General features: G+C 48.2%; 8 protein-coding genes across 8 annotated transcripts; 4 read left to right on the forward strand and 4 right to left on the reverse strand.

The window, feature by feature from the left end:
* Nucleotides 1-381: 381 nt before the first annotated feature.
* On the reverse strand, nt 382-2,449 carry N7457_002578 (putative serine/threonine protein kinase; the record flags this gene model as incomplete). The annotated part of the gene is made up of 3 exons (XM_057173624.1): nt 382-472; nt 541-1,855; nt 1,912-2,449. 3 exons carry the CDS (start codon nt 2,447-2,449, stop codon nt 382-384), a joined length of 1,944 nt encoding a protein of 647 aa, XP_057033775.1.
* Nucleotides 2,450-3,371: 922 nt separating this feature from the next.
* On the reverse strand, nt 3,372-3,830 carry N7457_002579 (cupin domain-containing protein; the record flags this gene model as incomplete). Its single annotated transcript, XM_057173625.1, has 2 exons — nt 3,372-3,678; nt 3,733-3,830. The coding sequence occupies 2 exons, from the start codon at nt 3,828-3,830 to the stop codon at nt 3,372-3,374; spliced, it is 405 nt and encodes a 134-aa protein (XP_057033776.1).
* A 1,835-nt stretch (nt 3,831-5,665) lies between these two features.
* N7457_002580 (glutathione S-transferase family protein) lies at nt 5,666-6,370 on the forward strand (the record flags this gene model as incomplete). Its single annotated transcript, XM_057173626.1, has 1 exon — nt 5,666-6,370. One exon carries the CDS (start codon nt 5,666-5,668, stop codon nt 6,368-6,370), a length of 705 nt encoding a protein of 234 aa, XP_057033777.1.
* Nucleotides 6,371-8,138: 1,768 nt separating this feature from the next.
* On the reverse strand, nt 8,139-10,570 carry N7457_002581 (Zn(II)2Cys6 transcription factor; the record flags this gene model as incomplete). Its single annotated transcript, XM_057173627.1, has 3 exons — nt 8,139-10,102; nt 10,155-10,328; nt 10,456-10,570. 3 exons carry the CDS (start codon nt 10,568-10,570, stop codon nt 8,139-8,141), a joined length of 2,253 nt encoding a protein of 750 aa, XP_057033778.1.
* A 494-nt stretch (nt 10,571-11,064) lies between these two features.
* N7457_002582 (uncharacterized protein) lies at nt 11,065-11,848 on the reverse strand (the record flags this gene model as incomplete). Its single annotated transcript, XM_057173628.1, has 2 exons — nt 11,065-11,516; nt 11,572-11,848. 2 exons carry the CDS (start codon nt 11,846-11,848, stop codon nt 11,065-11,067), a joined length of 729 nt encoding a protein of 242 aa, XP_057033779.1.
* Nucleotides 11,849-13,281: 1,433 nt separating this feature from the next.
* Nucleotides 13,282-15,336, forward strand: N7457_002583 (methylisocitrate lyase ICL2; the record flags this gene model as incomplete). Its single annotated transcript, XM_057173629.1, has 6 exons — nt 13,282-13,672; nt 13,733-14,021; nt 14,077-14,489; nt 14,545-14,968; nt 15,020-15,273; nt 15,329-15,336. 6 exons carry the CDS (start codon nt 13,282-13,284, stop codon nt 15,334-15,336), a joined length of 1,779 nt encoding a protein of 592 aa, XP_057033780.1.
* A 4,274-nt stretch (nt 15,337-19,610) lies between these two features.
* On the forward strand, nt 19,611-22,479 carry N7457_002584 (uncharacterized protein; the record flags this gene model as incomplete). Its single annotated transcript, XM_057173630.1, has 6 exons — nt 19,611-19,640; nt 19,712-20,132; nt 20,205-20,566; nt 20,644-21,490; nt 21,552-21,735; nt 21,798-22,479. The coding sequence occupies 6 exons, from the start codon at nt 19,611-19,613 to the stop codon at nt 22,477-22,479; spliced, it is 2,526 nt and encodes an 841-aa protein (XP_057033781.1).
* Nucleotides 22,480-23,243: 764 nt separating this feature from the next.
* On the forward strand, nt 23,244-25,504 carry N7457_002585 (fungal specific transcription factor domain-containing protein; the record flags this gene model as incomplete). The annotated part of the gene is made up of 6 exons (XM_057173631.1): nt 23,244-23,291; nt 23,444-23,927; nt 23,987-24,303; nt 24,361-24,774; nt 24,822-25,054; nt 25,105-25,504. 6 exons carry the CDS (start codon nt 23,244-23,246, stop codon nt 25,502-25,504), a joined length of 1,896 nt encoding a protein of 631 aa, XP_057033782.1.
* Between the last annotated feature and the right edge of the window lie 780 nt (nt 25,505-26,284).

Here is a 26,284-nt window from a genome sequence, read left to right on the forward strand (position 1 = left end):
TAGTCTTTCATACAGACACGGACTTGATATTTTCATGTTTCGATATTCCATACAATGGGAACAGATTACTAGCAGAAGACACGAATTGCGCCATTTCTCGGTCTATGGCTGTATCATACATATTGAATTTCAACAACTCCGACCTGCACCATAAAATAAAAGTAGAGCGAGGTCAAGCTAGACAGATCGCGATGTTGAAGAAAAAAAAAAGGAATGATGGGAAAGAATAGGACGAAAAAGAAAAGATGCACCATTAAACTCAATACTGGGACTGGCACAAGGAAACCAAGATCCAGCTCGGAGTCACGCACGCACCAGCGGAACGTAAGAAGAGAAGAAGGTCGACCGAAGATGTGTGAATCTGGGAATTTGGCTAAAACCCTAGAACATTGTCCCGAAGGTACCGTCTGTCGGGATCGGTTTGCGTGGGGAGCTGCTGCGGCCGTTGCTGTCGCTAGCAGGTTTGCGATGACTGTAGAAGATTAGTTCAGAGAACGGGTGATGAACGGGAAACTTGATAGGGGGCTGAATAGAACATACCGGAAAGTGAAACCGACGAACAATCCTTTGCCCATCTTATCATCACGATCAGCCATGTCCTCCAGCGCGCGCTGCTTGTCATGGACCTCCTTGTACTTGGCCATATCGGCTTCATTGCTGAAGTCGTCGAAGTAACCAGCATCGGTCTCGGAATCAAGCTCAGGGACGAAAGGAGCGCGTTGCTCACGCAGGTTGCCGAAGTCGACCTCGGCGAAATAGTCATGTGCGTGAATCTCCTTGATGTTCTTGAACCGCTGCTCCTTCCCGGCAACCAGTTTCGTGATAAGATCCCATGTCCGCCGTGAGAGGAAGTAGTTGGGATCCTCGTAAACAGGCTTCCGCAACACTTTTTGCCAGCGCTTCAAGTTCTGCCATGTCTCCTCGACAGTGGCACCAGCAAAGGGCGGGTAGCCAGCCAATGCCTCGAACAACATGCATCCCAAGCTCCAGTAATCCACTGTGAAATCATATTGGTCGCCCTTGAGCACTTCTGGTGCCATGTAGTCTGGGGAACCGACGATCGATTTGGCGTAGTTCACTTCACGCTGGCGCAGTGACTGGTATCCTTGTCGTCGTTCGGCCATGGTACGTTGCTCCATCGGCCTACCGAAGGGAACAGGCGTGTTTCCGACCTCCTCAAGCTTAACTCGCATAGATTCGATCTTGCCCGGACTCAGCATACCAGCCGCCAGACCGAAATCGGTCAATTTGACATGACCCGTGGAATCGATCAGGAAATTCTCAGGCTTCAAGTCACGATGAATGTACCCGAGTACATGTAATGCATCAATGCAGCTGAACATCTCAGCAATGTAAAAGCGTGCATGGCGATTATGGAGTACCCCGGTGTTATTCAGCAGAGTGCGGAAGTCTCCACCAGGAACATACTCCATAGCCAGGTAGATTTGGTTGTCATCCTGGAAGGCATAAAGCAGTTTGACGAGCCACTCGCTCTTTGCCGCAGTCAGAATATCACGCTCAGTTAGAATGTGGCGAATCTCATCCAGCTTGAAAAGTAGCTTCTTGCTCATAACCTTCAAAGCACAGACTTCCCGCGTGTCCTTTTTCTGTGCCAGATACACCTGTCCATATCCACCCTGACCGACCTGAGTGAGAATCTGAAAGTCACCCTGGCGGAGACGCGTGCGACGTTTTCGGAGATGTGCACGTTCGCGACCGAGATATTTTAAGAGGGCAGGCTCATGCTCTTCGTCAGGGGTAGCGGGAGGGTCTGGGTAGGCAGCTCTGAATTGTGAGTGACGGCTTTGGCGATTGTGGACGTAGCTAAGGAGATCGAAGTAATGGTCGAGGAAGTCTGGCCGACCCAGTCAGCATGATATCCGTCTTTGGAGGGGTTTGATTGCAACTTACAGAGTTGGGTGACATTGACGAGGCGCTTGACTTTGGGTTGTGCTAGTTTCTCCATTTCCTCCGGTGTCAGGCCGCGCATCTGGACTTGGCGTTTGGTCGTCTCATCGCGTGGTTGGTATGGCTCCTGGCGTGACAGGGCTGCGGCGGTCGGGGTCGAGCCCAACTCCTTCGTTAGGCGCGTTTGGTTTGGGGGCGTGTTTTCCTTGTTGGATCTGCGCGTTGGGCTGGAAGGGGTTTGGAGGACCAGATTCTCGTTGAAATCCTCCTTGCCGGCCGAGAACATGGGGTGATTGTAGTGATTATAGGTTGCTTTCGAGGTAGACGTGGGTGCCAGCTTCATGGCCTTGTCGAAGACATTGGGCAAGTCGACTGCGCCCGGGGGTGGTCGCGACTTGCTCGGGCTCCCCTGGGGGGTTTGTGGGGGACTGGTGAAGGCATCGGCGGGTGTGGAAGGGCGATCAAATTGACCACGTGTGTGCAGCAGTGGTGGGGGATTAGGAAGTCGGAGACCGTGATGGTCCTCTGAAAGAATCGCCATGGTGTTTGATGGGAGGGAGCGATAGAGGGGTTGGTTTCGGGCCCCTGTGATAAGGTCGGGACTAGTTGCCACTAATGCCTAAGAGGACAAAGGCAAAGTGTTGGAGTCCAGATGCCGCACAGCTGAGAGTGAAAGAAAACGCAAAAAAGCCCAGAGAAAAAAGAAAGTCACCAAACGGCTTTGTTTCAAGGGGAGTCCAGGTTTATGTTTAATGTTTATTAATTTAGTCGATCCCCCTCTCCACCAGATCGCCTTGATCTTGATTCTCAATTCCGCGCCAATCCACTATTTCCCCCTTCCTCCCAGAGTTGCTGTAGCAACTTTGCCCCACGTCATTGGGAAAGATGAGTTTATCGAGGCGAGCTGAACCTCATCTCCACCAATGATTTGCGCTTGGAGGGGTTCTTCTCAGGTCGGCCGTGGCCTCTGGAGCTGAACTTGAAACGGCCTGGTGGAGGTGGTCGGACACTTAAAATTCAGAGTTTGGCATCTGAGACTAGTGAATGTCGCACATCTCGGGGAATAACCAGTCATCGACAAGCTAGACCTACATTGTACCTACATGTCTCCATATGTGCATACCTACGCTACCAGTCTAGGTGGATATACGGAGAAGGCCACGGACATCTAGACAGAATCCCCAACCCGAAGTTGCAAGGAAGGCTATCGCAAGGGATATAAGCAAACTACCAGATTGGGAATAGCCAATGTCCCATTCCATGGATGAGGGCACGGGGACCCCGATAATTGGCACCCGGAACCAAGGAACGAGGCCGAACCAGGGACCTGCACATGTTCATTTCAAGTACATGCATTCGTACCTACATACGTGCCTACGATGTAGGTACCAAGTAAGTACCCCCGTTGTGGACCACTACGGAGCACATGTCCCAAGCCCACTTGCCCACTTCGCCTTAATTAATCACGCAGCGCCCTGCTTCCGCTGTCCGGTCTGGTCTTCGTTAGTCGCGTTCACATTCAGCCCGGGGGTACCCACATAAAACGCCAGTCCATAGTCCTCCGTCGTAAAAGAAATGGTCGCCCCCTTGGGAAAATAAAATACGTCGCCCGGAGTTGCCGTGACTTTCTGGCCCGTCTCGTCGGCAATCTCAAATTTCCCCTCCACGATGATTTTCATTTCGTCGTACGTGTAGGTGTAAACGAGGGGGGTGCCTTTTTCGAGTCGATAAAAGCCACATGACATGGGCTTGTCGGGGTTCTCTTGTTCACTAGAAACAAGGCGTTAGAGAGGATCAAAAGGGCCTGGTCAGAACTTCGCAGACCTCGTTTGCACATCGCCTAGAAAGGCGTTATCGTTGGCGATAAGCGGCGGCTTGAATGTAGATTGCGCCTTGGCGTGGTAGGTGAAGGGAACGGCCATGATGGTACTAGTGCGACTATTGGACAAGGGAAACACGAAATGAGGTGGATGATTTTGTCCGTCTGCAAGGGCATCACTCATTTTATACCGGTCTGTCGTGGTCCATCCAGATGAGGGGGATGCGACCCAGACGAACAATCTTCTTAGAGCCCAGGGCACTCCAGGCAGACGAAAGTCGGATCGGATTGCCGCACTAGGAAGTCCAATGGAGACCCCATCACTGTGTTGAAGGAATGGACAATGATGAGGGGTGACTCGATGAGGGGCAACTGGAAGCTTCAAGTAGGATGGGAGAGCGGGGAAGCGGTGATTGGTATGGACTATTAACGGTGACTGGAGATAGAGACTTCTCTCTGCCTGCATGTGGATACTCTGTAGATCCCATCAACGAACTTCTCTCGAATGCCGATAACATTGTGCAAATATCCATACAGGATTTGTTTACCCGATGCGGGTAGTACTTCCCCGTGCTGTTCCGGAACAATCGCTTGCCATGGAGTGTATATGGTCGAGGTGCCTGGCATTTGAGATGGAGCTTTTGGAGAATTCGATTGTTGTGGGTACATGCATTAGCCCCCCTTGCGTGCGATGACAGAAGTGGAGATTAGACGCAATATATGCAGGCATATATCTTCGGGATATGACCTGGAGAGACATTTCACAAACTCCACATACCCCTTGGTGATTGAAATGACTATTATTGCACGAGTTGATTAGCCCCAGCAGGTGTTTCAATCGAACGAGTTCCTGCACAGAGTACGCACGATGTTAATATTGTCACACATGAACGAGCTCTTAAGGGACTCTGTCTACGAATTATGTCGGAACCAGTAGCTACAGATTGCAGTACGCAGTGGCTGAGAGCTAGCCAGCCTGTTTACCATCGCTTCTGAGCTCATTGCAGGCAATGTGTATTGCTTTTGACTCTGCGTTTTGTCTCATTTATCTGCGAAGGCGCATTCGTGAAGCGGTCTGCCTTGATAATTCTCACATCTAAAGCACAGCTCTATCTGATGCTCACAAAGTGTGACTTGATGGTATGGACGTCTAGGAAAGCCACATCGGTCCGCACCCCAGCGAGGTAGCGTGTCTCTGATGTACATGCGATAGGGTTCACCCTATGAGCATCTTTGATACCCTCAACACAATCAATCTGTACAACCCTTGCAGATCAATAACCCAGACCATCCTATCATCAGGTCGCCTTTTCTCGCAGGGAATCTTCAATCATACTCAAGCAATCGGTGTCGAGAGTCATTGACCTGCCAATGCCAACGCTTTTTGGTTCTATGCCTTTGATTGGCAGTGGACGTGATGGCCTGTGAAAAGACTGCCATTCTGCACATATCACCAGGAATATTCAACACAGAACATCTACTTTGCCTAACTTGATTGAAATCGATGACGCATGAAGCTTGCTGTTCAGGATGAAAATCTTGGCAGTCGAGCCCAAGTTTATCCTGCCCAGGTATTCATATGGGCAAAAGCTTGAACCGCAGTGGCACCCGATTTGGACCGAACCATCAATTCCCATCGGATTCCAAATCTTCCGGCTACCGTATGCCTGATGCTACAAGCTGCCCGGATTCTCCAAGTCCCGACAGTCCCGAGGTCTGGATCGGAGCATTTTACTAATCGTTGTGGATTGGAAGTGGAGACAAGCATGAACGCCATTGTATTCCTAAAGCTTCGATCGATTGATCGAAGCACATCAGAACGGCATTTAAATACCTCTATTCCTCGAAGGCAAGCAGTCTACACGATTGATACTATCACAGAACCTCTCCCACTTCCAAAACTACTGCCATATCCTCCTCCATCACCAGCCCACCAAGATGCCACTGACAATCCACCACCTCGGCCGATCCCAATCCGAGCGCATCATCTGGCTCGCCGAGGAACTCGACATAAAGTATGACTTTGTCTTCCACAAACGCGATCCCATCTTCTCCCCCCAATCAATCAAAGACCTCCACCCCTCCGGCACCGCCCCCATCATCGAAGACACTACCTCCCCCTTCACCTCGAACAAAGTCATCCTCGCCGAGTCAGGCGCAATCATCGACTACATCATCGCAGCCTACGGCAACGGCCGCCTCGCGCGTACACCGAAAGACCGCGACGAATACCTCCATTTCCTAGAATGGTACCACTGGGCAAACGCCTCACTCCAACCAACGCTCTTCCGCGTAATGATGATTATGCGCACGTCGGATGATCCGGATGCGCCCCACGCGAAGCTCAGCAAAATGAAGCTCGATAATGCCCTCGACATGCTGGAGACCAGGCTCGGTGAAACCGGAGCCTACTTAGTGGGGAATGACGTCACCGCGGCGGATATCATGGCAGTTTGCACGTTGACGACGATGAGAGGATTCTGTCCTATTGAGTTTGATGAGCAGAAGCACAAGAATATCTTGGCTTATTTGGGGCGTGTGGGTGAGCGGCCTGCGTATCAGAGGGCTATGAAGATTTGTGAGGGGGAGGATTTTGTGCCGATTCTCGGGGCGAAGCCGGTGCAGTTTAGCTTTCCTTATTAGCTGTTGGCTGGTGTTTGTGTGTTAGATTAGACATCTTGTATATTAGTGGTGGAGTTTATTAGAATATGGACGGAGTAGAGGTTGTATTATCGGAGGTGTTTGTTTTTCGAACCCTATGCTGAGGCCTCGGCAGTAGGTAGTTAACCGGCTACCCGGGTAACCGGGGCCTTTTTACTTACATGTCAGCAAGTGATATAGGCATTGATGTATTGAGAATCGAATGAGTCCTCAGTGGCTATATTAAGTGTATATCGAAAGTAACCAATGCTGCGTCTAAACGCGTGATTGGGATGTGGAACATATATGGATGGTTGTAACTAACAATTCAGATGAACTATCCGATGGTTGAAGGATTTCCCGTCAGACAAATTCCGATAGATTGTAATTCGACGTGAACGGCTATTGGATTGATATTCTCTTATAATCTCACGTTGAGAGACCATCTATCCAGTTGGAAATCCCAGTCATTGGACTTATCCATTATACCAAATATAGCGAAACAAAAAAGGACAGGGCATTGCACATCCAATACACTTCACACATAAAGCCCTGAAGACTACCGATAATCACTAAAATCTGCGTTTGACCAGAAGAATACAGGGGTGCAAAATAGTTTAACTCGCCGTGAAGGGAAACGCATTGATCCTCAGCATGGGAATTTATCGAGCCTGGCTGAAGAATCGTGCTGGCCTAATTTCTTTTATTTTGGGAAAACTGATTATGTTGCCAAGGCTGCCAATCTCCTCTTCCTCCAGGGCTCTGAGCGTTAGTTCTCAAGAATGAGCCTTTACTAGTCGAAACTTGGGCTAAAGCAAAGCGGTCTGAGTACCGGTGTGGAATCCGGCATTCAAAGACAGCTAGTTGGGTTGGTGTTAATAGCGTCACTCTGAGAATCCTTTTGCCTGATAGACCATTCCTTGATGAACTCATCACGCGATAGTTTGAAGCGAGAATTGCATCTGGGGTAGTTGCTCCGAAGGCCGATACTGGCATAGTTACATTTCCGCGGGAAGAAGAAGACACAACATGAGCTTTTCAATGGATCCGGGATCTGCCTACTGCTGTTTACGATCTGGATCTGGCCATGAGTCTGCATGGTGGGGAAACTGCGCATGGGTTCCCATTAGAAGTGACGCGCGTAACGATTACCATCATCCAGATGGGTGTGGGTTTGGCGATGATTAAATGTCCGGAGTGGTGAAGAGACTGTGGGATGTCCAGATGGGCCGCAGGGGCTGTTGTCAATACACCAAGGGCTGGGCAGTCGGTTTAGGGTTGCTTCCAGAATGAGGGTATCGCGCAATGGAAATTTGAAACAGCAACGTATGAGCCAAGTAAGTCACCATGAAGGTGGACGTATTAGTACCTAAATCGATGATTTTTAGTCAGAGTATAGATCACAGTTGCGCAGGAGAGAAGCGAAAGAAAGTTTCAATCGAATAACCATTGTTGTCATAACTCATCAACAGGAGCACACCTGGATCTCAAAACGCCACGCTGATTGAAGATAAGATCGAGCCAGCGCTGCAAAGTACAATTTCAAGCCGAACACAACGAAATAACAGGCGCAAAGAAAGATTATGTAACGAGGACCAAGGAAATACCTCAACAGAAACCAGACTGCTTGTTTCCTTGGTCGTCAAATTAGTACAACGGGATGGATTTGAAGGACGATGGTGTCATTGAGCTCCCTGTCCATAGACCAAATCAGAGAGGCGGACCTTGTTGTCTGCCTATCCGAGGAAAACTGTATATCATGCCCAGTCGGTTAAAGATAAACAAGTGAAGTCATTTGGTTGATAAACGCACCTTCCCATCCCCATTCCGCCATGACATTCACCCAGTGCAACTTGCCCCGCACAGTTCTCTCAAATTCGATGTTTTCCAGCGCCGCAAGTGCTGATCCTCTTCTAGTAAGCCCTGGTGCAGGTTGCCCAGATCTCCCTTGCATTGGGCGCATGTGGGAACTAGTGAGATTATACTTGCTAAATTCATTGGGCAGCAAATTGACTTTCTCTTTGTCACCAGACGAGAACGATCCTGCCCGTCGCGAGCCAGCAACTTGAGGCACCCCTCCAGGTTTCATTGTATCACGTCGCCTCCAGACCTCCTTCAAGACCTCCAAGCAGCGATCTACGCCGCCTAGCATTAACCGAGACTGAATCGTGGTCCATCGATCCAAAACCCATTTCCGATCATCATCCGCATCAACCTCCGACCCAGCTGCCAGAAGAGGGAAAACTTGGATGATAGTGGTCCGCGAAGTATAGGGAACCGTAGCAAGCAAAATGAGGACTCTCTTGGCTAATTCGTCGGCCGGCTCCGAAGGTATCTCTGGCACAGCCTGATGCAGGTATAGCAAAGTAGCCCAGCGATATGCATGAGCAACTTGAATGCTATGCTGGACCTCTGAGTGAGGATCTTCTGGTGGTTCAAACCAACACGGCGGCTGCCATTGCTCCATAAGCGATTTGAGTTCCATGGCTTGAGCCACAACTGAGACTGTGTTTGACGAAGTCCTCCGCACCTGCTGAATCAGACTTGCCACCCTGCCCATTAGGGGAAACAGAGTGGTTGCACAACCCATCAAAGGATCAATGTCCTGGGCTGTATCATTAGGAAGGTCGAAAACAGTGGAATCCCAAGTTTGGGGGCCACATTCATCCAAAGAGGTTAAGCGTGCAATGACATCCATATAAGACCATGTGTTGTATAAGAACCGGATGCGATCTAGTTCTTCGTCGCTGACATCTCTCTGCATACCGGCCGCAATGACCTGGCACATCAACGCTTTTGCGCCTCGCAAATGCTGAATGCAGGTCCGGGTGTGTTGATCCCATGTGTCGGCAAATGCCAATGCCAAACTAGTTGCCAACGCAGTATCCGGTCTCATATGTTCGATTTGTCCGGCTAGACAGGTCATACTCTGACGCATGTGTTTCACGCCTTGGACCCGAAGAGAAGGTGTTTGCTTTCCCGAATGGAACGCCGCTAGAGCGAAGATTGCATGTCGAAGTGCAGGGCTGTCTTTTGCCAACGGCCAGATCGATGTGCGCCAGGGATTCTCTAATGCTCCATCCTTCACAGAGAGGATCCCGCACGTAAGCTTGTTAAATCGTACCAGGAGCATTTCTGGACTCTCGGGCGCCAAGGGTGGGCTGCCGGGGATGCTGGAAGTATCGAAATTGAAAGCATTCATGCCTGGCAATGTCAAGTTCCAAGGTCTGAGTGCCGGATCTGACTGCCGAATAATTTCTTCGATATCATCGTTTTCATCTTCCAACAGCTGGGAGAAGCTGAGAGCAGATGTATTCAGATCTGCTTGCTCTGGGCCAAGGGTCATATGCGTGTCGGGGTCCACATCGAGATTGGAAATCAACGAGGTGGCCAGTGACAGAGAGCCCTCAAAAGGTTCAAGGAAAGAAATAAAATTGAGAGGGCGAGACTCGGCCGACAATGACACATTAACGTCTAGGGGAGATCGAGGACACTCAGTCATGGAAACATGTTCTTGCGCCACAGGCAGATCATCAACAGAATGGCGATCAGCAGACAAGAAGCTTTTGATACTGATGGGTGAGTCATACAAAGGAGACCCTGGAGGCGAACGGGAGCTATGGAAATTATGGGAAGGTCCACGAATCGGCGATGCTGACTGCTCAGTGATTGGAGGAGTTGGGAATTCCCGGCTAATGTTTGCTGTGGATGTACCTTGATGGGATGGAGGGCTTGCTATTGAGCATAATACGTTAACCCTGAAATTTCCTCGGCAGTCAGAACATACCTCTCTTGGTCTTGGTCACCGCCAGCCGCCCAGGGGCCAAGTTGGTCTCCTCGAACGGCCGCCATTTGAAGTCTTTCTTGTATCCCCCGCATTGAACCTTGCGTCTATCACACTGATGACATGATGGTTTAATCTCATCGCACTTCAACCGTTTTGCTTTGCAGGTGATGCAACCTATGGAAGTGGGGACTGGTGTTAGTGTTGTAGATGAGATGGTTGATAGATCCCCCGAGGGCTTTTGTCACCCTCTCTGGAACGTAGGAGATCCATCCTGAAGATGTGCAAGTTTGAGAAGACCTACCATTCCGACTCTTTGTCTGCTTAGGCTTTTGCGCCGTCTTTCGAGGATTTCCCCGCGCTGGGGCCTTGTCGGACAGATCTGAAATCGTGGAGGGTGGGATTTGAATGTTTGCCATACCAAGTTGATGTTGAAACCCATTCACACGGACGCAAAGCACATCAACAGAGAGATGGAAAGGAGATAAGCGGTGACAGCGAATGGAAATGTGGAAGATAGGGAAATGCCACACGCGAGGAGATAAGCCAATGCGGGGATGCCGATCTTGGAGAACGTGTCAACGTGTTTCCCCCCATTTCAATCTCGACCACGTTGGGCATCGCTGGGTTCATCATTTCTGGGGCTTCAAGCTCATGGCGATACTCGTTCCTATATGTATACTCATCATCGGCGCTAACAATAGAACTACCTAGCTGCCGTGCGGAGATCATCTCTCCAATTACAGTGCGTGCGGACTACGGATGTAAGCACGGACTACAATTGAGTCGTCTACATCAGAACAAAATTGCGGTCCGACATCCTTGCATTGATTATTTAAAAAAAAAAGACACACAGCAGCAGCAACCCCAACAAAACGGGGGACGAGGCACAAACAGTCTTCTCTTCTCACAACTAGTACCCCTGTCGGTACTTGCCCTTGGTAGGGACTTCGGGCTCGGGGCTGGGGGAGGGAGCGGCCGAACGCCAGCTCGAGACCTCCGGGAGACCAGCAGGCGAGGTCACAGGAGAGGGGGCAGCGGCCCCAGGAACAGCACAGACATCCATGGCCGGAGAAAACTCACGGACCATGGTGTCGACACAGACACCAGACACAAACTCAATGCCCTCCATGGGCAGGGCATCGTCGGCGGCGGCGGCGGCGGCAGAGGGAGCGGCGGCGGCGGCGGCGGAGGAAGCGGGAGCGGAGGGAGAGGAGGCGTAGGGCTCGAAGTGAGCCCAGAGACGGCTGACGAGGGACTTCCACTGGTCCCCAACCCCCATGTTTTGATGGAGGGCCATTGACGCGGCCAGGGGGCGGGAGTGGAAGACGTCGGGGAGGGCGGAGGAGTAGGTGGACAGTGGGACTGAATGTGGGTCAGTATATTTCGTTCCTTCAATGCTTGATGAGTCGATACGTACCAGGGTTTGGCAACCCTGCCCAGTGGAGACCGAACCACACAAACTCGGGAGCCAGGACGACACGGAGGAAGAACGCGTCCGGCAAGCCGGGACCCACGACGATAACCAAGTTGCAAAGCAACTCGGTCAGCTCCCAGGTCAGCACACACATCTCGGGCTCGAAGCCCACGCCGAAAAGCTGGTCGAAGAGGGACATCTCGTCCCACTTCAGAAAAGAACCGCCCAGGTACTCGCCGGCGAGTACCTGGAGGCCACTCTTGGAGAAGGGAGCGGCCATTTTGAAAAAAAAAAAAAAAAAAAAAAAGGAAGAAAGGAAGAAAGAAAGAAAGAAAGAGAGGAAGGAGATATTGGTGAGGTTGAGAGAGAAAGCAAAAGGAGCAGGAAGCTGGGGATTCTACCCAAGTTATATATGCCGTCAAGTAATTCTGAAGCTATTCACAGTTGATTTGAATGAGATTCAATTCAATTCACTTCACTTTACCTTAATGATGCATGTCTATTGACTGGAGAGTGATTCAGTGGCCCGTCTGGGCAATAGGTTAAATGTGACGGAATGCCCTGGATTGTAGCTTCAATAGCTACACGATTGAATAGACTCCTTCAATAACATTGTTGATTAGGACTATTAGATTGGTATTATAGTCTACCTAATACACCGCACGCTTATATTTGACGAAGTATGGACAATAGCTTCGAAGTCATTCAACCGCATCATAATAGGGAACAGGCTACGTATCAATGGCTATATCATTGGAGATAGAAAGTTATTAGGAGAGGAAATTAGGACTTCAATTGCATTCAACACTATTATCAGAGTTAGACGAATGGTATGAGATCAAAGAGTAAGGTTGAAAACGAAGTGAATCTGAAACTAAATGAATAGGAAGCTAAACTGATGCTGAATTGAATTGAATGTAATAGTGTACTGAATACACTGAATGGGTATGTGAAGCCAAATAATGAGATTAATGAAAATTTTAGGTCTGGCCGGCGACAACCACGATATCACACATAAACTCCCAAAGATTGTGTTACTCCCGAAACAGTCATAGAATGGAAGGGGGGATTGAGATATTGGACAGATCGGCCTAAAATGAAATAATGCTCCATTTGGTTTGCATCATCGGGATTAGAGACACAGCTGGTGTATAGAGTGATATCCTGGTCCTGGAATATAGATGGTACCTGCAAATCAGTAGCCCTAAGTCTTAATAGGAGATGGGAAAGTTGAGTCATAATAAGTACTTATGGCAACAAGTTTAAGAGAAAATATCAGTAAAGTACAGATGACAACCACAGGATCGTTCTTATACATCTATATATGTATGGAACTAAACAATTGTGTATCTGATTTAAAAGTCCAGTCTTGATAAGGCTGTGCCAACCAACATATTGAACGATACGGTTTATACGCCAAGCTTTGCAAGTTAGTAGAATTTTAGATATCACTAGATCCTGTCTGTACGCAATGTTCTACCCGCACATTCTGGAGACGTTGAAGTCAGTCCGGGGACAGTGGGCCAGATCCACTTGGCGGGCAAAATAGTGGATGAGTCATCTGGCGAGCTTCGGACCTCCGGAGTCAGCGGGGAAACCCCAGATGTTGACGGCCCGAGGTCAAACGGCACGGTCCTTGTTTTATTTGCTTGCATTCCACTTTCTTTTCCTTCCACCTTGACAATTGCTTGTCTTTCTTCTCATTCCATCGCCATGTTTCGTTCCATGCGACGATTGCCTCGACGCGTTCCAGTTGCGTCTACTGTTTCCTTGCGGGCTCTTCGGCCATTCACATGCGGTTATCCTCGGATGACGCCCGTTCAACCCCCGGTATCCACCACCCTCCCATCAGACGCATACCAGCTGCTGTCCACGCAAGAAAAGGCTGGTGCAGCTGAAGATGCCCTCTACGAGCAACAAATCCGTGATGTAGAATCATGGTGGAGTTCGCCTCGCTATGAAGGCATTAAGCGTCCCTACACAGCGGAAGATGTTGTGAGCAAGCGTGGCTCCTTGCAACAGTCGTATCCCAGTTCTTTGATGGCGCGAAAGCTTTTCAATCTCCTTAACGAGCGAGCTGCTGCTGGTCAGCCAGTTCATACCAGTGAGTTCCAGAATGCTTCGACTTCAATTGAAGTATAACTGACCTTGGTTCTGCACACAGTGGGAGCTATTGACCCCGTACAAATGACACAGCAAGCCCCCAATCAAGAGATTCTGTATGTCTCTGGCTGGGCTTGCTCTTCGCTTCTCACAAGTACCAATGAAGTATCCCCCGACTTCGGCGATTATCCCTACAATACTGTCCCCAACCAAGTCCAGCGTCTGTTCAAGGCCCAGTCGATGCACGACCGCAAGCAATGGGATGCTAGACGCAAGATGACACCAGAGCAGCGCAAGGCTACCCCTTATACTGATTATATGCGCCCAATTGTTGCAGACGGTGATACCGGGTTCGTCTACACTTGGGACTGAATAAACGACCAATTGCTAATTCTTTTGTGACAGTCACGGTGGTTTGTCAGCTGTTCTCAAACTGGCCAAATTGTTTGCCGAGAATGGTGCCGCAGCTGTACACTTCGAGGATCAATTGCACGGTGGAAAGAAGTGCGGTCACCTCGCAGGCAAGGTGCTTGTCCCTATGGGTGAACACATTAACCGTCTGGTTGCTGCTCGCTTCCAATGGGATATGATGGGCTGTGAGAATTTGGTCATCGCCCGAACAGATTCAGAGAGCGGCCGCCTCATCAGCAGTGCTATCGATGTCCGTGATCATGAATTTATTCTTGGTGTCGCAGAGGATGTGGAGCCTCTTGCCGAGACCCTCCAGGCCATGGAGCGAGAGGGTGCCTCTCCCAAAGAAATCGATGCATTTGAGCTTGCTTGGGTTAAGAAGCACAAGCTTGTTACCCTCGATGAAGGTACGCTGGCGAATACCTCACTAAATGCATAATTCCACCCGCTGACAATATATAGCTGTCGATGCCCATCTCGAGTCAGAGGGTGCTCCTCAAGCTTCCCGAGACGCCTACAAGGCGTTCGTCAAGAAGAACCCTGATCTCTCCTTCTCCCGTCGTCGTGCTCTGGCTAACGACTACGCCAAGACACCCGTTGTCTGGTCATGCGACAGCCCGCGTACTCGCGAGGGATTCTACCACTACCGTGCAGGATTCCCCGCTGCGACCAAGCGCGCCAAGGAGTTTGCTCCCTACGCTGATCTCCTCTGGGTTGAGACTGGAGACCCAGACGTCGCCAAGGCTGGAACCCTGGCCGGCGAAGTGCGGGAGGCCTTCCCGGGCAAGAAGCTTGTCTACAACCTCAGCCCTTCGTTCAACTGGATGGGCCAAGGATTCGATGAAGCCTCACTCAAGTCCTTTATCTGGGATATTGCTAAGCAAGGGTAAGTTTTACTAGGGATTTATCTGCCAGTGGCATGGCTAACCCGTATTAGATTCGTCCTGCAACTCATCTCCCTCGCCGGTCTGCACACCAACGCCACCATCACTACCGAGCTCTCTCGTGCATTCAAGGACGAGGGTATGTTGGCCTACGTTCGTCTTGTCCAGGCGCGTGAGAAGGAACTTGGCGTCGATGTCCTCACCCACCAGAAGTGGAGTGGCGCGCCTTACATGGATGGCATCATGGGCGCTATCCAGAGTGGAAGCAGCAGCAGCAAGAGCATGGGTGATGGTAATACTGAGAAGGGTAAGTGGCTATCGGTGTGTTATAACAAACCGGCAGATTGCTAACTGGATCATAGGTTTCTAAATTTAGCCAAAAGGCCATATACATTGGCAAGTGTCCGGTAGTAAGAGATATAGAAGACTAGAAGCCACCTTTTACTTGAATCTTATGATTTCGATTCTTCTTTACTTTGTATTCTTTCCATCGGGGAAAAAGCGAGTAGTACGCCAGGGCTTAATCGATGTAGATCACACCAAGAGCACAGTTGGTTCAAAAGTAGTCATGTTCGGTCAGGGCCATTGATCTTACTACCCATTATTAGATCCAGCCTGTGGAGACAACTGATGAACCACCCCTTCTCCCCCTTTCTTGGATCAAGGCAATCCCTCGACCCAACAAAATCGGAGTCGTGGCTCAGGATCTATTTGCAGACACCCTCGGTCTCGGGAGGAACTTGCTATATTAAAGATGAGCTTCGGTGCCGTCTTATTATCTCTCGGAATCGAGTTGAAGTAACTCACCAGACAGAAACCACTAGCACAATTTCCTGTGCTCCCATCAGATCTGCACGGGTGTCCAAGCCCAATCTACAAACCAGTTAGAGAGAACACAAACAAAACTCGAATCGATCTCACCGTCGGAGGGGCTTTATCAGCAGCCAGAGCAACGCCAATGATGGCCATAAACGCGACAAGGATGAACCGCATACTGAAACTGGGATAAGTGTCTCTTGGCTTGGAATATGTCTGAGTTGGAATGATATTGAAAAGCTGGATCTAGATCAGGGCCAGCACGGTGGCGGTATTTATAAGTATATTTTCAGGATCCTACATATTCCTCCTGGGAAAGGAGTGGTAGCGAGCGTGTTACAAGACGGGATTCTGATACTGCCGTGAAGCCCTTCGGGACGTAAAATTAACCAAGTACATTTTGTATTCAAATCTGCACTTGGCGATCTATCACGAGGCGTAGAACTAGGGCATATCTGGCTGGTTCAGCACGAAATATCCATAGTCAAACAGCGCGTAGGATCTTTCGTCAATACCTCCGTGAAGCATTGTTAGATGACAATTTTGATGGTTAGAATCGCCGAGACTTTAAACATAATCTAGGAAATATGAACTGCAAAGCGACCATATCAAGTTTGTTATTACGTTTTACAATGTCGTTCTTAGATCCCGTACACATGGTTGACCTCTTCTCCGATCTATCATTGCAGCGTAATTATTTCAATCTCGCCGTGTCCTGGATCATGCATTATTCCGTGAAAGTTAAACCGTGCTGTATGCTGCCTTTAAAGCGCCAAGACACCTCTCACATCTACGACTTTCTTTCTTATCTGTCCAATTGATCACCGAGCGTATTGCTCTTGCACTTCGATCATTTGTCCGTCTGTCCAGATATCGTATCTAACAATCCAGTATGTATGATTATAGGCCCGTGATGTTGCACTCTTGTAATATGAACCAGCCTGGCGCGGTTGATTGAGCATGCTTTCAATTCTGACCAAATGGGTGCTCGTGCTATAAATAGTCATTATGTATGGATTAGCAATTGTTCAATAAGAGACAGGGGATCTGAGACAGCATAATGCAAAATATTGGGATTCTGCAAGGAAGATCAGCGCCAATGGCTGATAGCTGTACTATGCTACTCGGGCGCCCGAGCAAATCTTTGAGTCCCTTGATGTTACCAGGACTGGAACAATTGGAATATATGTGACCTTCATTCGGACGTATGAAACGTTACATATCCACAGTCATACATCACAGTGGCCACAGAACACTGGATATAAATTTTGGGACTTCGGCGGAGCAAAGGTCAACATCCAGGAGCCACACGAGCTCCAAAAATTAAGATTGAGATTTGGTCCTGACTTCAACAGTCTTGTTGACAAGCCTACCCTACAAACCAAATATCGACTCGGCGGAAGGCTGCTGATGTGTTTTACGGATGCTATCCATCTATAGATGAGCATACGGAGTAAAATAGTATTCCTAAAGCTAGCCAGCCGGCATACGAAGTAATTAGGTATATGAGCTGGAATATTATCTAACAAATGCGGACAGCCAATTTGCATTCTTGGGGTATCCTGAGTTTTAGGTAGCATTTTGCACATGTTCAAACAACCTAGGTGGGACTTATAACGGAACCAAGAGATAGTCGAAGATACAGATATGCCATTCGAGATAATATTAGGAGTTTGATTTCGTAAGTGGCAAGGATGCGCCCATAACATAGACAGGAAATGCGAATTCTCGCATGATCATCCGAAGCTAGAAAATAGATCAGCATTAGCCACAATCAAGATAATACAGATTGGGACTCTTGGAAAGGCTTTACCTTGCGATTTCCAACAAGAAATCCGAGCTTGATGTTCAAGTTATATGTTCTCTTGATATTGCAGACTTCGAAGCTTGAAGTGAGCTCAGGAGGCAGTCGATTGTTGGCCCATATTGTATTTGTCAAAGTGACCGTGGAGTCTTGAGATGCGTCTGCAAGCGCTATTGGATGGTCCATATTGGCCATGGTTTGTACAATCCATGTGCATGTGTATGACTCGGTTCGCCCTCGAACTCTTACTTGTGTTCTTTCAATTAACATAGTCTGAAATCCACTCAATAATATGTTGCAAAAAAGGTCGTCAAGCTTTGTAATGTTTATCCTCAAAGGAATTGAGCTACCTAGCAGAAGGCAAGGCCCATTCTCGAGCCCTATATCGATTCTGAAAGATGAAGGCGGATCTTTGGCGGGGAATTGTGGGCTAGCGCTGATCGAACATTCTTGGTTGAATGGACTCTGTTGGGGCACTGGGTCTGAGGAAGGATGAAATACAATATTCCGAGTCTTCTTGGTGATCAGCAATATGTTCGGGCCGGACCTCTCGCATGTTGCGGGGAAGGTTGTCACTATATGCCTTAACTTACCTTTCGAATGGTCTTTCTCCCTGTCACTATAACACTCAGAGTATAACGAATCTCAGCCAGTGAGTCCAAGTGCCCTGTTGTGGGCGGAGTCTTCCTCAATAAATGACTTTTTCCGTTGCGCCAATACCCAATATCTGCACATGGAATTTGCGATCTGCTCGATCTAAGATCAGCTTTGTAGCATTCGATGACAGTGGGAAACTATATGGATTCGAATCATATGTTGTCAGATACGAGATTATCATGGAAGATTTCAATCTTGATTAGTACTGACTGTCATCGAAAACCGGAGAACATGGTGACCACTTCCAATGGTCACACCAGGGCTCCTTGGATCCTTGAGCAAGGATTCCGAAGGAAAAACCTGCTGGGATTTCTTAAATAACTAAGACCTGTTGTTAGTCGGGCATGGTCTGAAGTAGTCATCGTCGCACATACCTTATGGGATTCGATGCGTCTGCTTTTCGTCAGTCTGGATGTTGCGATTCCAGACAGGCTGAGGACGATTGTTGATAAACTGGCCGGCGATGTACTGCGCAAAATTACCTCGCCCGAGATCGTATCTCGATGGGTATAGATCGGCTCATCTTGGTCCAATCTCAACTCTACCTCCATTGGTGAGTGCAAGCACCAGATTGAGCTTGTCGTGAATTGCATAAGTGAAATAGATCGAGGTATACGCTTTGTGTCGAGAATATAAGCAACTTTTGTATTTCCCATCAAAGAGCCTTGTGGTTGCGATTTAAAACTATTTCAACTCGGTACAGAACGGTGGAGCCTTCGTTGGGGATGTCTCACTCGTGAACCCGCACTTCCACATAATCCGAATGTTGTGCCTCGAGGACTTTCGTACAGTGTGGACTTATTTTAGTCGGCGATTTAGTCAGTGGACAGAACGGAACACATACCCCATCTTCTATAATCCACCCAAGCCCTAGGTGGATGTTTTAGGTATGAGTGTAATAAGCCACGCTCATTGGTCGAAACAAATAAGGGCCGCGCTAAAAGGAAAGGGAACTTGACCTGATTGGTTGAACGCAAACAAAGGTGTGGGGTCCCGACTTAAAATAGCCGGGTAATCCTTCTAGTCCGATGCTACAATCCTTACAGCGAGCTTGAAGCGAAAAAGAAGGCAACTTCCATTGCCTCCTTAGCGACAAAAGCCTTGAGCGGATCTTTGGCTCTTTTTCAAGGAAAGATGATACCAAAGGCACCCGTGTCTTCGAAGGCTGCGGAGTGTACAGCCTGTCATACCCTTCTCAATTCAAACTGGCTTGGCATCAAGGATTGTAGCTTGGACTTTCAGCTTGGACTTTCAGCTCATACTCTCTCAGTGGGTGTTTCACATCGGATGATGGGTTGGTATATGATAAGTACTTTCGATGAAGGGTATTCATTTCACGATGCACCACGAACGAAGAAGACGACATCATGAGTGATGGTCATTCTCCCTGGATAAGTGTATATCGAGTGGAAATCACTTGGTCGCGGGGCATGCGGCAAGCCGAACTGATACTTCCGGTCGTCACTAGAATGTTGATCACTCAAATGAGCACGTCCTCCCTCAAATGTATGCGGCACGCTCTTCTGCCTTGTACCGCAATCCTTTCGAAGACCCAGTTACTTCGAGTGGAGTAACTCATCAATCGTATACTTCTCCATCTGCCGAGGTGAAAAGCCCTATGCTGGATCCCATGGGACCCCAGGAGCTACCTGATCAAATCAGACTACACGATCTCTCTAATCAAGGCTCTGCTGTCGCCTCTTCTACAGGCTCCGGGGCACGACACAAGGGGAGTAGTATCCGTCGGTATCCAACACGCCGGATCAAGTTAATACAAGGCTCAGTCTTGAGTGTTAACTATCCGGTACCGAGTCCAATTCGCAATGCTATTCAGCCGGAGTATAGAGGTGCGGAGGGGGAACTTTCTGAGGAATTCACGCAGATGCGATGTGAGTGTTTCACCAAGTTCATCAAGAACTCCAAGTTGAACATGATATCCTGAATTACCCTGTTCTGCTTAGACACCGCCGCGACATGTGACCCCGACGAATTCACCCTCCGCAACGGGTACAACCTCCGTCCTTCCATGTATAATCGACATACTGAACTCCTCATCGCGATCACCTACTATAACGAAGATAAAGTCCTCACAACACGAACCTTGCATGGCGTAATGCAAAATGTGCGAGATATAGTCAAATTGAAGAAAACCGAATTCTGGAAAAGGGGTGGCCCGGCATGGCAGAAGATCGTCGTCTGCCTTGTCTTCGATGGAATAGACCCCTGCGATAAGAATACACTTGACGTGTTGGCGACTATTGGCGTTTTCCAAGATGGTGTGATGAAACAAGATGTGGATGGACGAGAGACGATTGCTCATATTGTTTGTTCTCACTGCACCTGATCCTCCCAACCCTAGTACCCATCGAGGACATTAGCCCAAATACTAATGACATCTAGTTTGAATATACCACACAACTGTCGATTACGCCAAAACAAGAGCTCGTGCGTCCGTTCAAAGATGACCCTATGAACCTACCCCCAGTCCAGATGCTCTTTTGCCTAAAGAAAAAGAACGCCAAAAAAATCAATTCGCATCGATGGCTGTTTAATGCATTTGGACGCATTTTGAACCCTGAAATCTGTATCCTAATTGACGCCGGCACAAGACCTGGACCTAAGTCTTTGCTAGCTCTCTGGCAAGCATTTTACAACGACAAGAACCTTGGCGGGGCGTGTGGTGAAATCCATGCACTCCTTGGCTATCGATGGAAGAAACTTCGCAACCCTCTCGTTGCAGCACAAAATTTCGAATATAAAATCTCCAATATTCTGGACAAACCACTAGAGAGCACCTTTGGTTATGTGACTGTCCTGCCCGGTGCGTTCTCTGCATATCGGTATCGCGCGATCATGGGCAGGCCCCTTGAGCAGTATTTTCATGGAGATCACACACTTGCTCAAAAGCTCGGTAAGAAGGGCATTGACGGGATGAATATCTTCAAAAAGAATATGTTTCTTGCTGAAGATCGCATTCTTTGTTTCGAGTTGGTTGCCAAGGCTGGTAGCCAGTGGCGACTCACATACGTGAAAGCATCGAAAGGAGAGACCGACGTTCCAGAACGGCCAGCGGAGTTTCTGAGTCAACGGCGACGATGGCTAAATGGCTCTTTCGCGGCCTCGCTCTATTCGATCATGCATTTTAATCGCATATATCAGAGCGGACATGGTATACTTCGGCTGTTATTACTGCATATCCAATTGATCTACAATATTTGCCAGTTAATTATGACATGGCTTTCCCTTGGTATGTGTTCTTTGGGCCTCATATTGACGGAATCTTGAAGGCAGTGACTGACATCTATTAGCTTCCTACTGGCTCACCAGTTCCGTGATCCTGGACATCGTGGGAACACCAAGCTCAACCAACAAATTTCATGGATGGCCTTTTGGGAACGACGCTACCCCGATTTTCAATAATCTGTTGAAAATCGGATATTTGACATTCCTCATGCTTCAATTTATCCTAGCTCTTGGGAACCGACCAAAGGGGTAGGTTCCACGACCCAGAAACGATAATGACCTTTGTGTTCATAGCTGATATTCACCCACAGATCGAAGTTTTTGTACACGCTCTCCTTTGTCTATTTTTCCGTCGTCCAATTCTATCTCCTTATCTTGTCATTCTACCTCGTGTCGCAGGCATTGAAGCCCGAGAACTTGAAATTCGATTTCACACATGGGTTCTCGGCGCTATTATCAGGCTTTGTCGGCTCAACAGGTGGCATTGTGCTAGTCGCCCTGGTCTCAACTTACGGAATATATTTCCTTGCCAGCATACTGTATGCTGACCCTTGGCATATGATCACATCTTCCTGGGCCTATTTCGTCGGGATGCCGTCGACAATCAATGTCCTCATGGTCTATGCATTTTGCAACTGGCATGACGTCTCATGGGGCACAAAGGGAGCCGATGCAACTGACAAACTTCCATCTGCACAAACAAAAAAAGAAGATGAAATGCCTTTTGTTGAGGAACTGGAAAAGCCTCAAGTCGACATTGACGAGCAATTTGCAGCTACTGTGAAGCGAGCCCTGACTCCATGGCAGAAGCCCAGTGACAAAAAGGGACTGATATTGGATGATTCATACAAAGCATTCAGAACGAATCTCGTTTTGCTATGGACTTTCAGTAACGGCCTGCTGGCCTTGTGCATCAATAGCTCCAGTATCAAGAGGCTCTGTTTGACAGTAAGTCAAGTTTCCTCTGCGATTCGCCATTCCTCGGACTTGTGAATTCTACTAACTAGCACATATAGTCGATAGCCACAGATCGGACGGCGTGGTATTTTAGGACTGTTCTGTGGGCTACTTCGGGTCTCTCTATTTTCCGTTTTTTCGGTGCGCTATATTTCCTGGCAAAGACAGGGGTATTGTGCTGGTTCTCCAGGCGTTGATGTGAGACTCAGCCATTCGCACTCGGAAAGTATTTGTGTTCGGGGTCACAGACTGATATCTCGAAGTCGATTCTCTTTTCTCCTCTTGCCCATTGCTAGATACCCTGTGAGACAAGTTCTTATTACAGCAATGAAAATAACTCTTACTACTGGGGCTTGTTTCACTTCATTTTCTTTCTATTCCGTCGCCCATGCATCGGCAAATTTACGTAGGGTTACGAGCTTCACCAATCATTCCAAGGGTAATATACCAACATCCAATGTCTATATGTACGCATATATGCCTAGCAACTATCAGGCAAGTATCCAATAAACTGGACATAATACTCAAGATATCGTTTAAATTCTAGCTTAACCTAAATAGTTCAGTGTTTCCTAGCTGTGCACATCTCTCCATACCCATGCCAATATGTCTAAATTATCAAGGCCGCGGACGATTCCGAGGGTTTTGCCAAGATAGGGATAAAATATAGTGCTGGTTGCCCCATGTGGCCTATTAGTCGGCTCCGCAGTGGGGGTTTTAAGTTTTTATTTTTAGCCACCGGGTTTCGCCTTCGCTATTTTTTACTTCTGGACCAATTCTCCTTTCTCTTGCATGCGAAAATGTCGACCAGTCCGTCCATCAATCGCAGAAACGAGGCTCGGTTAGTCGTACGGATCTCCCCTGACACTTGGAATAAACCTCGCATGTACAAATTACTGACGGGTTCATCTACAGTGTGATCTTTGTCATTCGCGCAAGGTGTGAATACCGAAATTCAATTCTCCGAAACCAAATTGAAAAGTGCTGACCAGATACGTAGGTCCGTTGTGATAGACGCGATCCCTGTGGCAATTGCCAGGATGCAGGCATCTCTTGTGATCGTCGACGCGCTGTGAAGCGCAAGTGTCTCAGTACTCGCCCCCAACGAGATTCCTCTCACAGCCCTGCTCGCAGTTTGCGACAGCAAATTAGCCCCAGTCGACACTCTAATAACGCAATTCCCTCGCAATATCATGTTGTGCCAGCTGCGCGACTTACACCCTGTGATATTTCGAACACACGTGGGCTGCAAACCAGGACATTATATGACCCAGTTCATGATGCGCAACTGACGATTCAGCATCAACTATGGCTTTTGCCAGGCCTCACTCTCGATAGACGCGCCGTGCTCGAGACAGCATTGTCCACCATGCGAACAATGGCTGACACTTCCAGATCACTAGTACAAAGCCATCACAGTGATCAACAGGAGGGAGAGTACTCTCGAATACCGTCTGCTGAAACTCTTACCTGGATGTTGAAAGGTAGATTAAACTCTACCTCACTCAACATGAATTTTCAACTGACTGTGAAATCGCCGCAGATATCCATACTGACAGATTCGGGTCATTCGTTGCAGATTACTTCAGGCATATCTCAAAACTAACATTAAAGAAGATGGGTCTTGCGCTTCTTCGGAAGGAAGTATCGTCTCACGAGTGTATCATCTACTCCGTTTGTTTAAATTCAATCGCCTACAAGTTTATGACTACCGTGGTAAATCTCGAAGAAGATACCGACCTCGCCCTTGAGCTAAGGAAAACTGCCATCGAGTATCGAGCAGCAGCCCAAGCGGCCTTGAGGCAAATTCCACTGTTGTTCACTCCATCTCTTGGGTCCCTACAAGCTATACTCTGTGGTGTAAGCATCTCAATTCAGCTTTTGTATACATTTTCCTTGAGGCTTATTCGTGACTAGGTTTTTCTCCACCAAGGGTCTGGCGACGTTGGTTTGTGTGGGGATCTCACCAAAGCGGCCTGCAATACTTGCATTGCCTTAGATCTCCAAAAGAAAGCTCTAGATGGGAATATAACCGAAGAGGAGCTTTTCTGTTTTCTTTGGTGCTATATCTTGGACCGGAACTATGCATTCAAGTCACGAACGTCGCGCTGCCTTCTCAATAGGCAACTACCCCTGGATTTCAGCGCGCTACATAATCCCCACATCCCAATGGCCGAGCACTTCTCAATCTATCTAGATCTAGCTCGGGTACAAGATACCTTGATTTCCTACCTACCCGATGGCTCGTTGAGTCACCACAATACTTCACAGTACGCCATTCAAGAGCACATGCTGGTGCAGATGCAATACATCGAGCAGAGAATACTCAAGGTGAGTAGATGCAATCCCATAGTACCCAACATCCTAACAAAAACTAGATTGCCTCACTATCTACCGAGTGGAAAGGACTCGACTCCCAAACCGAAATGTCAGCCCTCAAATTCGCCTATCAATCAGTCATGACCGGAATCCTCTACCTCATCCAACCCGATCCCAATCAACCAACCGTCCTAACACATACCTACCTTCAATCAGCCCGCCAGGAGCTTTCAGAACTTGTATCCATGTGCCACTCAGCGGAGAAGCAGACGGCAGTCAGCTTTCTAAACTGGTAAGAACCCGTACACCACTTTTCCTTCCCCCCTCTAACAAATTGTCCAGGACAATTCTCCTATATCCAGCAACAGCGTACCTCATCCTATTCTGCAACGTCATTGCAACCTCAGATCTCGGAGATTTCAACCTCATGCAAGCCATTGCCGATTGCCTACCCCAAACAGGAATCAGCGACCCCCTTATACAACTACGCTCTCTCTTCACGAACTTCCTAGGCTTGTCACAGCGATTTTTCAACGATGAGAGGAACCTGATTCAGCGAAATCGCTCACCTCGAATGCAAAGTCCGCTATCTTACCCCATCGACCCGCATCCGTGGTCTTGGGATACCAATGAGTTTCTCTTAGACCAATTTCTCTTCACAGGGTCAGGAGAATACTTTGACATGGCGAATATTCCAGAGACTGATGTATCTTTGCCATACAGCAATTCTGGCTTTGAATGAGTGTATAATACCGGCTGATGACTGGGTCTGGGCGTTTGGTATGGTGTGTCCGTATTGGCGGTAGATACAGGCTTTCGATCACATAACAGAATAGAAGAAAATTGCAAGTTGTTTCAAGAGAGACTTATAAAGGTATTCATTTGGGGAAATGTTTGAAATTATAGTGGTATGTACGGGTATATACCGATGGCGTTAGGTACGGTCTTATGGTACATGACGCCGCGTTATATATTTCTGTTCGATATCATTGCGAAACAAGCTTGGAAGACACATCTGAGAATCGAATTCGTAACTTCCAGTTTTTATTAATATTAGCGTTATGTTCATTGAGAATGATATTGTAGGTGACCTATTAGGTATGAATATAGCTGTACGATAGGGTATTGAGAACCAATAAAGGATGGATAGGCCCGGAACAATCTTCGTTGACATTGAAAATGGCTAAATGAAATCAATTGCATGGCAAATCTCAGGGGTAATCTGAATCGCGAAACGAAAAGAAAACGAAAAGCCCAAGTTCATGCCAGGGCATGAAGAGCAGAGATCAAGAGAAACAAGAAACATCACAAAGCGGGCAATACCTTACAAGGCTGACCATTTTAATAGAGACAGCCATAAAAGAATTACATCAGAAAGAAAAGGGGAAACAAAGCAGAAAGGAGCAGAGATGTGGCAAAGCTCGAAATCAGCTCAATCGCTGTGGACAGATGGGTAACCACAGTGGTTGGTATGCCCATCTTGAAGAGTCAAACAAGAGAGCTGGAAGAACAAAGTCGTGGC

This window comes from Penicillium paradoxum (genome assembly GCF_028828445.1).
Source record: "Penicillium paradoxum strain IBT 22861 chromosome Unknown utg000003l_segment0_segment0, whole genome shotgun sequence".
NCBI lineage: Eukaryota > Fungi > Ascomycota > Eurotiomycetes > Eurotiales > Aspergillaceae > Penicillium > Penicillium paradoxum.